General features: G+C 57.7%; 1 protein-coding gene across 8 annotated transcripts in view; it reads right to left on the minus strand.

The window, feature by feature from the left end:
* CD82 (CD82 molecule) overlaps positions 1–15031 on the minus strand; it is a 52570-nt gene that overhangs the window by 11774 nt on the left and 25765 nt on the right. For 4 of the 8 annotated variants that reach the window (XM_027114933.1, XM_027114936.1, XM_027114938.1 and 1 more), the window contains exons 2-5: positions 13297–13379; positions 8149–8221; positions 3168–3292; positions 2938–3012 (exon numbers count right to left, since the gene is read on the minus strand). In XM_027114933.1, coding sequence (XP_026970734.1) covers positions 2938–3012; positions 3168–3292; positions 8149–8221; positions 13297–13359 — 336 coding nt within the window. In that variant the 5' untranslated portion in view covers positions 13360–13379. Of the gene's footprint in view, positions 1–2937; positions 3013–3167; positions 3293–8148; positions 8222–13296; positions 13428–13511; positions 13530–14532; positions 14551–15031 lie in introns of those variants that run through there. The other 4 variants (XM_027114934.1, XM_027114935.1, XM_027114939.1 and 1 more) reach the window with 3 other exon arrangements.

Below are 15031 nucleotides of genomic sequence, written 5' to 3' on the forward strand. Positions count from 1 at the left end.
ATGTTTAGTCTTCCACTGGGATTTACAATGCGCTAGGAAAGAAAAAATAAATCATTCATTCCAACTCGGGCGATCGAGTGGCGCCAGCACTTCCCCAGCAAAGCCAGGAAATTTCCCCACTTTCCAGAAAAGGAGGTGGGCCAAGGTGAGGCCAGCTGGGGCTGGGGGCGGGAGGTGTGAGGTGTGGAGCCTGGGGGTTGCGGGGAAGCACAGGAGGGGACGGTGAGGTACCACGACAGACACAGCCTGGACTGGAGTCAGGAGAGCTGATTCTCCAAACAAGCCCTGCTCTGGGGCCGGGGTGGCGGTGGGGGGGGGCGTCTCTAAGGCATGGCTCCCTGTCAGCGGCCAGGCAGATTATACCAGCTCGAGGGGAGGAGCATGGAGTAGAGGAAGGCGTGGCCTTGGGTCGGAGGGATGGAGATGGAAATCTCTGCTCTCATGCATCTGAGCTGAGTGTAACCGTGGCCCAAAGTCACTGTTTTCCTGGGCCTCAGTTTCTTAAACTTGAAAATGCTCTCAGAACTAAAACGTGCACCGAGTGACTAGCTCAGCCCCTGGGACGTGGTTGGCGCTCACAGATGGGCACCGTCTTTATTACTGTGAGATGGGGAAACACGGGTGAAAAGGTGGACTGCCTGACACCCCTGCCATGTTGACCAGCTTCTGAGTCACAGGAACCGGCTCACTGGGGCCCAGTTCTTAACCACTCTCTTTGTAATGTACAGTGACTGGGTCCCAGAGAAGCCCCAGGTGTCACAGGGTGGAACTGAAGACCTAATCCCATAGTGCTTGCACTGGAAAAGTAGTTTCCCTTCCCTAAACACTGGCTTTCTGTCTGGCACCAAGCGAACTTCCTTTCATCTACTAAACTGCTATTTCCCCTTTTGCCTTGGCTGCCAGGAAGCTCAGTGTTCAAGTTAGCTCTCAGCTACTATTGAGTATGCTGTCCCCTAGCTTCAGGAACAATGGCCTTCTTCTGTCTCAGTGTGCATTCGGATCTTTCTCATACTGATTTTAGTTGCTCTATGCCTATGTTGGAAGCCAGCTCCAATTCTCCTGGGAAACATGCTGGGCGGATTATAAATAAGTAAAGCAGATTCAGGTAGGAACCACTATAATGAACATTTCACCAGCATGAACCCAGAAGCCAGGCTGCCAGGGTTCAAATCCTGGCTTTGCCACTTACTAGCTGTGTGACCTTTGGCCCGGTGACTTAACCTCTCTGTGCCTCAGCTTCCACATCTGAAAATGAAGGTATTCATACCCATGACCTCAAAGGCTTGCTGTGAGGAGCGAATAATTAAATGCAGTATATGCAAAGCGTTTACTGCCAGGCTTGTTCTAAATTCTATTAAGCATTAGTTGAGATGTTGCTGTAATGTTTTCTCAGCTTCCTTCCAAGAGAGATCTGTGGCAACTTGACCTTCAAGTGGTAAAATGTAGGCGATCACCTGGCCGCTGGCTCTGCCAGCCCAGTCAGTGGACAAGAACTGTAGCCTTGGAGGAAGGCAGGGTCCCAGCCTCAGCTGAGCCGTGGGTGAACTCCGACTGGCCTCAGGGAGCCTGGGCTCTCACCTGGCCTGGCCACTGACCACTCTGTGCCCTCACCCCTCACCTGCAGGATGAGGAGGTGAGGCTCAGGGAAAGAAGGAACGTAAAGTGGCTAACACTGTGCCCAGTATCTGGTATGTGCCCAATAGGGATTAGGGATGAGGGGTTATCGTCACTACTACCGCTGCTGTCGTTGTTACTCATCTCTCTGGGCATCTGCTTCTCTGCCCATCAACGTAACACTTACACGGCAGAGCTGCTGGGAGGACGAGACAATGTGTATAAAGCTTCTAGAAAATACCACGTGCACGGAGTAGGTGCTCCACAATAACCGTGACAGCCACAATCGACTGGCAGGCCCAATAGTCATCGCCAGCTCCCTCCTCTCTTACGTCTCTGTCTTTAGAGCCTGAAGGCTGGATACTCACTTTCTCAGCCTCCCTTGAAGCTAGGGGTGTGTTAATAACCCAGACTGGGGGAGACTTTCGGGAGGCTTGCTTTTCTGATAAAAGGGGTGGCCATGGCTGGCACTAGCCCACTCCCTTTCTTCAGGCCACAGCAGCACAGATGTTGTACCTGCTGCTGTGGCAGCCATCTCGCGGCCATGAGGTGAGTGGCAAGATGAAGGAAAGCCGTCACAGTGAGGATGCTGAACAGACGGCCAGAACCAGGGCCTCCGAGCTTCCGAACCTGACTTCTGGTTCAGTCAACAACAAATGTCCTTAGAGCTGAAGCCCCAGCATGTCTGATTTTTTATTCCTCAACGCTGAGTGTCTTCCCGCTGACACGGGAATAATGTTTTCATGGACAGTCTCCTCCCTGGGCCTCATCTGTGGATGAGGTGCCGAGAACTGTGCTAAGTGTTTTGCTAAGATAAAGATCATCTCACTGAATCATCACAGAAACCCTGAGAGTTAAATTTATTAATGTCCCAGTTTACAGAAGGTGGAACAGGCACAGAGAGGAAAGCAGCTTGCCCACGGCCACACAGCTACAAAGTCGTGGGATCGAGCCAAGATCTGGGCCCAGCAGCGACTCCAGCGACCTGTACTGTCCTCTCCTCTAACCTTCTGCCATGTGACCACCGGGGGCTGGAAGCCTGGGAGGCTGACCTGGCACCTGTGGGTTCCCGGTCTTTCTTTTCTCGGCTGCAACGCATGGCTTGCGGGATCCTAGTTCCCTGAGCAGGGATTGAACCCGCACCCCTGGCCGTGAAAGTGCGGAGTCCTAACCACTGCACCGCCAGGAAATTCCCCACCTATGGGTTTCTCTGTGACAACTAAGAGGCCTCTTGTCTAGCCCCCGTCCCAGGCCAACCCTGCCCCCCACCCCACGTGGCTGGTCCAGCCCAGGTCGGGGGGTGGGGACGAGGAGGGTGCTTACCTTGCCCATGTTGAAGTAGAATAAGACCCCAGCAGTCACCTGGGCGATGAGGATCAGGAGGACGAAGGCAAAGTACTGGGAACACAGAGCAGGCACAGAGTCAGCTGGGGGCTCCCACCAAGTCCTACGCGCCTCAGACGCCCTCACCCAGGCTGGGCCAGGGCTCTACTCAGGCCCCTCTGGGCGGGATGAGGGGGGCTGGGCGGGCGGTGCTGGAGGACCGTACTCACCAACCCCAGCAGGCAGCGGACCTCATTGACAGCACCAATGCAGCCCAGGAAGCCCATGAGCATGGTGAAGCCGCCCACGCCAATGAAGACATACGCCCCCACCTTGAGCGAGGTGGACGAGGTTTCTGCGGGTGGACAAGAGCATCCGATTCAGCCTATCTCGCCCGTACTAAGTACAAAACCGGGGCAGGGCTGCTACCAAATCCCTGCCTTGGGGTCAGGGCTCTGGGGTCGGCCATCCAGCCGGAAGCCTGCTCCTTCACCAGCTCTGGAAGCTGCCTCCCCTAGATGTGCGCCCCACCCCCATCTATCCTATCCCCACCTCCCAACCGTCCCGCTTTCGTTTTTCTCCTCAGCGCTTACCAGGATTGAAAAGACTCTCTTCTACCGGCCTATCTCGCTCATTGTCTGCTGCCTCCACAAGCCTGTGAGCTGCACGAAGGCAGGGACTCTAGTCCCTGCTGAACCCCCCGCCCCCAGAACTGTGTCTGGCACAGCAAAGTGCTGGATGAATAACTGTTGAATGAAAGAACCCCAGACTGGCAGGTTCCGCTGAGGCCACAGACGCTGAGGGCCTGCCTCCCTCCTCGACCGTGACCAAATGCCGGCCTCCCTTGCCCACTCCCTAGGCCTCAGGGGCTTCACAGGTGCCGTCTCCCCTCTGCCAGAACTCTACCCAGTAGGTACCAGCACGGCCATCTCACAGATGAGAAAACTGAGGCTCAGAGAGGCCCACCAGCATGGGCCAGAGCTGGGACTTGGAGACAGGCAACCCCCCAGCGTCACACTCTGCACTGAAGCACGGGCACGTGTACGGACACAGGCGTGACGCTCATTCATGTGCTCAGCCCCCAAAGGTTTACCCGGGGCCCACCGTATGCCAGGCTCTGTGCCACCTGCTGGGGACACAGCCGTCAGCCTGCCGAGGTCCCCACGCCACGAAGCTGATGGGGAGAGGAGTGTCTCTTCCGGCTGTGTGAAGGGTCGGGAAGCTACTGAAGCCGGCTAAGGTCAAGGACGTGGGCAGGGAGGGGCCGGGGTGGTGGGGGAAGTGGTCTGAGCAGGTGACATGATCGCTCAGCTGAGAATGAAGCCGTCAGCCGAGTGAAGAGCTGAGGAAAAGCATTCCAGGCCGTGGGAACAGCAGGTGCAAAGGCCTGAGGAAGGAGTAAGCTCGGCGTGTTTGGAAAATAAAAAGAAGGTCAGAAAGAACGGATCAGTGTGAGTGAGAGAGGAGTCTGACAGGCAACACGCCTGAGGCGGAGAGACAGGGGCCTAAGGGCAGTGACAGAGGCCCCGGGGTAGGTGGAGGTCAGACGTTTCATCGGGGCACTTGACCAGCATTTCCCAAGAATCCCAACGGATCACACAGGGAGAAGCTCATGTCTTTCTCCAGCTCCCCGGTGTGGGGTGCGTGGGGTCCCCTCTACCCTGAGGCTGTGACGCGCTAGGTGGACCAGGGTGGACGCGCCCCCCGGCAGGCAGGGCGCTGCGGGCTCTCTCCCCTGACAGCCCAGGCACTCCAGGGAGGCTGGCGCGGCACTCTCAGGGTGTGGGGTGTTTCCAGAAGGGGGCAGAACATCCCGGAGAGCCTCAGCAGATCAGGAGGACCTCTCAGGGATGCAGACTCCCGGGTCTGTCAGAGCCAGGCAGACTTTCCAGGAGACCGTCTGGAATCTGCACGGTGAATGTGCTTCCCCGATGTCTCGGGCACAGCCAGGGCTGCCACAGTTGCCCGTCAATAGGCTGACTGACCACCATTCCCTGGGGGCACCTCAGAGGGGCTGAGATCCCCACCTCGACCACGGATGGGGCGTTAGGGCCCTTAGGGAATAACGACAAAGCTGGAGTGTGGGTGGGGAGGAAAGTGTGATCCAGCTCCATCCACTTCCTGGGCACAGACAGAATGTTCTGGAGCTCAGGAAAAGCCCTGGCCAGCCCACTCCACTCTCAGGCACCAGGGGAGGGAGGCCCCCGCTCAGCTCCTCACAGGAGCCCCCAGGAGCCAGACAGAGGCCCCGAGGGGCTGAGTGAGGGGCTTCCTTTTTGCTCCAGGCCCTCACCGCCCTGGCTGTCAGCCATCAACCACAGCAGGGGAAGGCCATCAAAGTTTGCTTTTCTTAAACTTCCTGGGTTTGGGTTCCAACAAGTCCTCCCAGCGAATACTACCCCCATCAAAAGGCAAGTGGCACTGCCTGGAAATCCACTGTGTGCCAGCCCTGAAAAAGGCCCTTTATCCAAACCGTCTTGCTGAATTTCTGCCGTGGCCCAATGAGGGTAGATCTGCACCCTGATCTGTCTGTAAGGGCCCAGAGGCCCAGAGCAGGCAAGAGGCCGCAGATGGGGCCCAAGGGGCAAGGCTGGAGGCTGAGACCCCCACTCGGGTCCTTCTCTTGGGAGGCCAGCCGAGCTGCGGTGTGGCGTCTCTCTTTTCTCAGAAAATTTCATCAATACCAGTCCCTGTCTTCCTCCTGGGTCTCAGGCTGGCCCTGATCTGAGCAACCTGACTTAGGAAGGAGTGGGGTAGCCCGCACACTGTGAACCAAGGCCAGCATCTTCCCTTGGTTTTATTGGGCCTCAGAGGTACCAGCGAGGTGGGGAGGAAGTGGCCCAAACTGAAAGGGACTGAGGAGCACGAGAAGAGGGTACCACGGAATCCCAGCTTCGCTGCTGACAGGCTCTGACCCCGGGCAAGCCATTTTCTGGGCCTCTATTTTTGGCTCTGTGAAATAAAACTAATTCCTACTTCTTAAAGATGTTCTAAGGTTCAGATGGCATTATAAACTAATTTAACAATCACTCATGTAGGGTTTACTATTTACTAGACACTCTTATTAACTCGCCTCATTTCTCACGATAGCCTTATGACATACTGTCTGTCATTGTCTCCATTTCACAGATGAGGAGACACAGAGCGTGGAGTAACTTGCCCAGGGTCACACAGCTCGCAGACAGCAGAGCCAGGATGGGAACCCTGGCGGCCCGGCTCCACGGTTTGTGCCCTTAACCACTGTGCTTGATTCCGCTCGTTACGGTGTGAATGCGGGGCGTGCTGCAGAGCCCTGTGGTATGGGGGATGGGGTCTCAGGAGCCATGCCCCCTGGTCCACATCCCAGCTCCCTCACCCTCTAGCTGTGTGTGTGCCCTTGGACAAGTTCCTTCCCTTCCCTTCAATTTCCTCCATTGTAAAATGGGGTTAGTAATGCCTAGCCCCATGGACTCACGGAGAGGATTCAGTTGGTAAGGGAAGAGCCGTGCCATGCAGGCCTGGCACACGATAGGCCCTGGGTTCCCAGATCTGACCTCACTTGCTGTGTGACTCTCAGTGAGTCTTTTTCTCCGCTTCTCTGAGCCTCAGTTTACCCAAGGGTATAGTGACCGGGCTAGCAGATTGGTGTTTTTGAACCCTGGCTGCCCGGGGAACCCCTGGGAAGATTCTTAAAAACCTCAGTGCTGATCTGAAGTCAGATCCCTTGGGGGGGGCTAGGTCTTGGTATTTGTAAAGGCACTCGGGTTCATCCAGGGGGCCTCTAAAACTTGGCCAGCCTGAGGTTCTCAGCCCCGAACAGGGAGGAGCAGCAGGACGTCCCTGGAGCCCCAGTCGGGGTGCAGAGGGCACAAACGCAGTGGGCGGGCTGGGCCTTGAGACTTTGCCCCGAGACGCAGTGCCCGCTGGGTGTGGGCCACAGCCCAGGAAGCGGGAGCCTGGGCCGAGCAGGGCCAAGGGGGATGTGTCCCATGTGGGGAGGGCGTGGGGCTGGAAACCTAAACCTTAGCCCCAGAATGGGGAGCAGTCCCAGCAGAAGTGAGGACTGACAGCCCCAGACGGCATCGGAAGTGGCTGGAGGGTGGCTCTTCCTTGCTTGCCTTCATGTGTGAGGGGAGGCCTACCCCCCAGGGCCTCTCCATCACCCATCCTAGCCTGGTTCCGTTTCATTCAAATCAAGCAGCTGTCACGGGCCTGAGTCCAAACCTGCTGCCTCGGGCAGGGCAGCTGCTGGGAGGGGAAGTGAGCCAAGGCCGCACTTGCTGAGGGGAGTGGCATCTCTGTGCTCTGCTCTGCTTCCCTCCCTCCTCAGGACGTCCACTAGACGCTAGCGCAGCAAGCCTGGCAGACTTCCTGGTGGTGACTGTGAGTAGATCGGAAAGGGCGCTCATCATCATCATTGGGCTTCTTTTCCTCCAGCTTCAAGAGTGAGACAAGGGGCTTCCCCTACCACGTGCAGCATTTAGGACCAAAGCTCTGGGGGTTCGAGTCCCACACCTATCACTCAGAGGCTGGGTGAACTCAAGCCAGCCTGAGCCTCTGAGCCTCATTTGAGTCTCTCTGAGCCTCATTTCTTCATTTGTAAGGCAGGAAGTTGCTACTGCACAGGGCTGTTGTGAGATTAAGACAGTTTATCTATGCCAAATGCTTGGCCCCATGCCTGGCACAACATGACCACAAACGACAGACACTGGGCCCGGCACCTCCTTGTCAGCACACTTGCCTGACCCACCTGGCTGGTGCCAGGCACACAGTAGGCGCTTCACGCATATCTGACGATCTGCCACTCCTGGCCCTTTTTCTGAACTAGGAAGGGGAGGGGCTGTTGGCCATGTTTTGCTGAGCTGGCAAATGGAAGAACTGAGGGTGTAAGAGGCTTTCTCAGGTCAGGGCAGAGGGAGGGGGCCAGGATGGAGAACAAGCCTCTCTCATCCCCCACCCAGTGTTCTCCAGACAACGGCAGCTTTGTTTGGGGAGGGAGAGAAAATTCCTTCTGGAAACCCCTGCAGAGAGGCCCAAGGCGGAGCGGTCAGCATGCAGGACCTGGGCGAGGCCCAAGGTGGAATGGTCAGCATGCAGGACCTAAGCGAGGCCCTGAGGGCAGCTGGAAAAGGGACCGGTGTTGAGGTTCAAGTACTCGTGGGAGCAGCCCTGCCCGCGGCCCCGGCCCCCTTTCAGAGGCAGCTGGGGCAGGCGGAGCAGAGGGGTCCTTACGCAGGACAGAGATGAAACTGCTCCTGTCGGCCAGGATCCACACCCCGAAGCCCAGGATCACCGCGCCCAGGACCTGGAAGGAGAAAGGGGCAGTTAGTGGGGGGCCGCTCTCAGCTGCCCCTGCAGCCTGGCCGGGGGGACACAGGGGAGCTGCCTGCATCCTTGTCCAGCCCAGGGATGTCAGGGTGGCCTCAGGCCCCGCACCTCAAGTCCAGCCAACTCCAGCAACCCAGACAGCAGGGCCATGAGTGGGGAGGCCCTCCTACGCCCACGTGTGGTCAACCTGAGTATACCGGCTCTGGGGGTGCAGCCTGTACCCTCCTACTTATCTCCTGGCCCTGCCCCAGCCTGGGGGCTGGGAGCTTCCCCAACAAGCCAGGCTCAGGGTGGGGAAACCCTCGGGGGACATGACCATCGGAGCCCAACCTGTCTTCCAGATCTCTCAGCTCCAAGGCCACCTTCCGCAGGAGGCTTCCTGACCCCCAGGCAGACTAAGGGGCCTCTACTGTGTGGCAACCACCGTGGGACACTTCCTTAATAGCCTTTCCCTCTGGGTTTAACTCTGCCACTTGTCTCTCTGGCTAGACTGTGAGCTCCCTGAGGGCAGGGCTGGGTTGCACGCAGCTCTGTGGGCCTGGGCGCACCAGGTGCTGAGGGCCCCCGGCGGATGAGTGAGTTCATGAACCCAACTGTGTAAAGGCAGGATTAGAAAAGCAAACGAATCGTGGTGGGGACGGGGTAGGGTGGCTGGCATAGGCCCAGGTATTCCCTGCCTCTCTTCCCTCCACCAGGGGGCAGACCCACAACCGGAGCCCACCTCCCCCAGCCTAGATCAGCCCAGCAAGACCCCATTAAGCCAGCCAAGGCTGGGGAAGGGCCTGCAGTCTGGGCAAAAGCACAGGTTCCCTTGAGGGGATGGAGGCGGGGAGGCTTGCATCACCCCATAAGTCTGGCCTTTCCCTGGGGCCTGGCCTGGGTCTACCTGGGGGATAACCCACCCTCAGGGTCCCAGCATGTCACCACCCACCTTTACTACCAGCCCTGGGTCCCCGCCTCAGCCACCATACCGTAACCTCTGGTGCAAGGGCAGCAGCTACTGATAACGCCCTCAGCCTGGGATGAGCCGCTCGGTCCCAGGGGTTTTTATCAGCCTTGCTCTACAGATCTTAACCACCAGAGCTGGGACGCTGGGTAAGGTGAACGGGGCATTTGCCGCACATGTGAAAATTCAGGGGACACCAAAACCACGCAGGAACCAAGATAAACGAGTTTATAGCAATCATGTTTAAGAAATGGAAATTAATGGGGGAAAAAGAATCCATCATGATGAACAAAATATCAAGCTTTTCAATAAAGACAGGCTTGGTGTTCCTGATTTTTCCTTTTGAAAAGGAGCGGGGCCCCGATGTGATGCAGTGCCGCGCTGTTTCTGATCCCACAGTGAGTGCCTCACTCGTCTCGCCCTGGCCCAGGTTCCTTAAAGACAACAGCGGCTGACGACCAGGAAGAGGAAAGTACAAGGACCTCCCCACATTTGCCCCCAGCCACTCACTTGTCCCCTCCTCTCTCCTTGTCAGATGGGCCCTGTTATCGTCCTCACTTGACAGATGGGGAAACTGAGGTCCTAACCTCACCCGAGGTCACCCAATTCACTCATCAGGGGCTCCAAGTCAGGTCTGACTATACAGCTGCGCCAGATGTCGGCACATCAGCTGCAGGGGTACTTCGGGTCCGTCCCGGGCCTTAGCCTAGAAAGCCAGTCTCTGGGGAGAGGAAGTCCCCACCCGGGAGTGGGGGCACCTCAGACTGCACAGCTTGCGGGGAGGAAGGTGGGCTTTACAGGTCCCGGCAGTTAGGTTCCCAAAGACTCCTGAAGCCCTGCTCACCCCAGCCTCACACCTCACAGCACAGCTGGCCCGTGGTCTGCCCCTGCCACCTCAGACCCACGTGGCGGAGCCCCTGTCCGCTCACCTCCTGCACTCACGGGGCAGGGCTGCAGGGGGAACAGTCCTCCCAAATAGAGAATTCAAGACAGGGCAGAAACTTCCCTCTGGGCAAATATAATCCCAAAGAGTAAAATCCCGGACTGCCCAGCCAGGCTCCTCGGCTCACCTCCCGGAACCCAGGGAGCGAAGTACCTGGCACTGCCATTTCAGCTCCCCTGCACGCTGATGACTATGGCCTGAGCACCAGGTGTGCCTGGATCAGCGCCAGGCCACGGGACAGCCAGAAATGAGGCCAGGGCAGGGGGCCGACCAGACTGGGGGAGGAACCACAAAACCCCCTTTCTCTGTGAACCACGACTGGGGCCGCGGGACACACCCCACATTAATCCACCCCACCCAGACCCACCAGAATCTCCCGACAGGAGCCAGGAGTCTCACAGCCAGCGTCCTACCCCCAGAACGGCCACGGCAGCTGCGGCCTCAGGGTCTCCTAGGATCTGAGAAAAGCTGACGACAGGGCAATTTTCTGGGGAGTTTGGGGTCCGGAGGGAGTGAAGGCGAGGAGGTACACGTGTACCCGCGTGCATGCATGAGCACACACGGCAACCAGAGTGATTCTGCCAGACCACGAGTTCAATCGTGTAACTGCTTCCCACTGTGCGTGAAACAAAGACCCAGATCCTTCCTGGAAGGGCCACGCCACCCAAGCCCCAGAGAGGCACGCGCTGGCCCACTCCCCCTGTGCTGGACTTCCGCTCCTGCTGCCGGGACCCCGCTCTCCCCAGCCTCACACAGAACTCCAGGCAGCTCTTGCTGACCACCCTGACAAGGTCAAGTGCCTTGTTATCTGCTCTCTCTTAGGGGCCATATCCATCTTTCCCAGGAGCGCCTACAACTGCAATTTTATCATCCATTGGAGTGAGCGTTTGATCAAAGCCCATCACCCCCCAGAACATAAGCCCTGTGAGTGAAGAAGTCGCGGCTCTCCTGCTGGCGAATGTCCAGCCGGCACCCAGGACGGGGTCTGAATACACAGGGGTGTCGAAGACACATTTGGTGGAGAAGTATTTGTGAATGAACACACACACACACACACACACACACACACACACACACACACAGTCTCCTCTCACTCTTTCCTTTCCCTCTCACCCTCCTGTGATAAAAGCTTCCCCTCTCCCCCACTACACCCCCTCCACCACCATCCTGATGGGCCCCGTCCTGGGCCCCAGCACACAGGGAGTGAACACCTGCCCCCCAGGACCCTGGAGTGGCTGGGAGGAGGCCAAGCGAGACCGGTCCCCAGAGCTCGGGCCCAAGGGAGGCTCTTCTAGGCTCTGGCTCCATAGGCGAGACTGGGAGCGGAAGGGACGTCTTGGCCCCAAACCATCAACCCCTCTCCCTTTCTCCATGAAGTCTCTACCTCCCTCCCTCCCACTGCATGGGGGGAGAGGGGGTGTCTGTGCCCTTGAACCCCAAGCCCCGCCACCTCCTAGGCTATAGCCCAGACTCCTCCCTCCAGTCCCTAGAGCCCCAGGGACAGAACCACAGGGCTCCCACACTCCCCACCCCACCCTGGCCAGCTGGCCCTTAAAGCTGGGCCTCAGCCTGGGAGCCAAGTGCCTGCCAGGAAAGGCGTGCCTGTGTGGGCAGCCACTTTTTTCCAGAAGCCTGGCCCAGCTGGGAGGGACCTGACCGCCAAGCTGGGAAACCCAGGTGCCCAGGCCCGGCTGCCATCAGTGGAGGGCCAGAGCTGCAGTGGGGCCCCAGTGCCGTCCTTGAGAGGGGAGCTGGGGTCGGAGCCAAGGTGGACGACCAGTAGGGCAGGCAACACCAGGGCTGTCCACGTGCATGTGCGTGTGTGTGTGTGCACGTGGGTGTACTTGTGTGTGCCAGGAATACACTTGTAAGTATCTGTGTGTTGGGTTAAAGTTATGAGGGGGAGTTTAGAAAGATTCTTTATTTTCCAAACTTTCTATAATCCTATGTAACTTGTAATGTAAAACTTTTTTTTTCTACAAGAAATTCATGTCTTTTGTAGAAAATTTGGAAACTGCAGAGAAGCAAAAAGAATAAAACCCAAATTCCCAGGAATCCCAACACTAACATTTGGAGGTATTTTCTTCTCCTCTCAAAAATATTCATGTATGTGTACATTTTAAAAACTAAAATTGAATCATAATAAATATCCTATTAAAAAATCTGATGCTTTTAACAGTATAGGGTGAACCAACACCATGAGAGGCCACAGTCCCCAGCAGCACTCCTTTGAAGGTCCCTCCAGGCCACTCTCCCCACAGCCCCACCCCCATCACACACACTCACACTCTCATACATGCACACTCATACACTCACACACACACTCGCTCACACACCCACACCCTCACACCCATATATACTCACACATACACACACTCACACACACATAACCTCACATATACCCACACACATATATCCTTACACATAATCTCGCACACGCACATACACACACACACACACACACACACTCATTCCATCATCCTGGCAACTCCAAGGCAGGAGTCTGTCTTGCCAAACCAGAGAGGAAAATTGGGGCCCCAGGAAAAGCAGCCCCAGATGTGCACAGAGCTTATATCTGGGCGGCCCTGGGGCTCATGACCGGGTGACGCCTGCCAGGGTGGGTCTGGGGAAGGACCACTGTGTCCTCACCCCGGCCCAGAGCCCAGCCTCCTCTTGCCCACTCTCTGGGAGCTCCAGGGACACCCCCCACCGTGTGGGTGGGAGTGTGATGGGGGCAGTTGAGACCCAGACGTGTTAACAGGCAAGTTCTTCAGAGCGGGCGGAGGAGGATGGAGAGTCGGGACAGGACGAGAAAGATCCCAGAGGCTCCCCTACAACTTCCCCATGAGGAGTCAGGGGATGCCCCGGGGGTTCTCCTCTCCCCACGCCCACCTCCGGCCCTGAGAGCCCGGGTGTGGCGGCCTCGGTGCTCCAAGAAGGGGAAAGGCTGGGGGAGCCATCCAGTGCTCTGCCATCCAGCCAGCTGGGAATGCTGGGAATCTCCTCACTGCTCCCACCTGCTTCCATTTCCAACAGTCTGGTCTCAGCCCCCTGGCCCCAGCCACACCCCACCACCATCCCCAGGCTGGAGGGTCTTGGACTGGGACGTGCCCGGGAGGAGCATCTCTTTTGGAGGCATCTGGGTAGCACGGGTCATACTTACAAAGAAGAGCAAGTTGAAGAGGAAGAGGAAGTATTTGGTGACTTTGATGCAGGATGACCCCATCCTGCTGGTCTGGGAGCTCGCTGCGGAGAAGGCAGGTCGGTCAGCGCGGGGCGGGACCTGGCTGGGGGCTGGGGAGAGGAGAGGGAATCAATGCTGGTGGGTACCCCAGACCCACCGGCCCCAGATCATCCCAGCTCACCACCCCCAACTACCTCATGAGGTAGGTACTAAGGTCAGGTCCTGTTTCAAGGGACCTGGAGGCCCAGAGAGCTTAGATGACTGACCCAGAGCCATGCAGTAGGGTGTGGAGGGTAGGTGGCCGCTGGGGTCTGGGTCCGCGACTTCACCAGGGCTCAGCCTAGAGGAAAATTATGGAGGAGACCCTCAGGCTCCCTGAGGCCAGAAACCCCAGGAATGGCCACGGCCCTCAGGCCCCATGGGGCTAAGGGAGCCAGCACAGGCAGCTGGGGCCGAGACAGCTGGACTGGGACAGCTGTGTGGGCAGAGCTGGGCTGGGGGGTGGGGAGAAGCAGGCCACTGAGCAGAGGGAACAGAGGGCCCAAGGCATGGGCTTTATCCCTTCTTCCTCCCGCAAGGGTGCAAGGCAGTCCTAAGCCTTGTGACCCTCCCCTGTCCACACGGAGGTCCCCTCGCCCTTCTCGCATCATTTTTGCCAAGTGGGAGCCCAGCTTCGACTTTACACCTCCAGTGACCAGGGTAGGGGAGTTAAGGGGGAGATTCGGGCACAGCACGAAGCAAAGCCTCCAACGGAGCAAAAGACGTCCTGGCCACGAGCACCCCGTCACAAGTGGCATGGAAGCAACATCTGACTAAAGACTTATGGGGAATTCAAGAGCTACGTGGGGAGATGAGACTGAACACTCCTCCAGGCTCCAGCGTCCAAGACCTGGGTCTGAGAAATGCGGGGACAGCAGTGACTCAGAACCAGGGAAGTCTGGCCTCAGCAACTCCACCTGGGGCTTCCCCCAGGCCCAGAGGGGGAGAAAACAAGGGCTTCCCCTCCGTGCCCTCCCCCCACCCCCGCCCCGTGTCAGGAGATCCAGAGATCTGAGATCCTAAACCCAGGCCTGGCCCCAGGAAGGCCTGCTGGGGATGGTCCACATGAAGGAGAGCTTTGTTTCCTCTCTCCCTTCCCAGCGCAGCGCCTGACAACCACAGGCGCTTCGTAAACGGGCGCGGAGTGAAACGGCAAGAGAGGAAGGAGTCTCTCACCAAAGGAGGCCTGTTTTTCTTTCCTATCAGGGACCTGCTTGAGTCTCTCAGCCCCAAGCAGCTTATAGATAAATCATCATTTCCCCAGAAGAACTCCAGCACAGCATTTGAGCGGGCAGCAGCGGGAACGGGACGCCGGCTGCATTCTTGTGAAATTGGAGAACTGTTGAAACAGTCCTTTGGTAACTGATGTCCGCCAGCCGTGTTGCACAGGCAAGGGAGTTTCTCCACTCTCTGGTTCCCACATCCTCCGCTCAGGCTGGGTGTCTGAGGCAGCCTCGCTGGGCGGCGGGTGTTCAGAAAGGGGCAGTTCTTGTTCACTGTTCACAACAGTGAACACCTGGCCTCCCTCTGAACAGCATCTGCTCTGGACAGCCATTGGCATGTGTCATCCCTTTAATCCTCACGACCTGCCCAGAAGGTGCGGAAGGTCTTCCTGTCCTGGGGAGCATGGGGTGGGGGGACAGCCTCAGAGAGATGAGGTAACTTGCCCGAGAAA

This window comes from Aethalodelphis obliquidens, unplaced genomic scaffold (genome assembly GCF_003676395.1).
Source record: "Aethalodelphis obliquidens isolate GAN/ISIS:26980383/991018 unplaced genomic scaffold, ASM367639v1 scaffold14, whole genome shotgun sequence".
Lineage (NCBI taxonomy): Eukaryota > Metazoa > Chordata > Mammalia > Artiodactyla > Delphinidae > Aethalodelphis > Aethalodelphis obliquidens.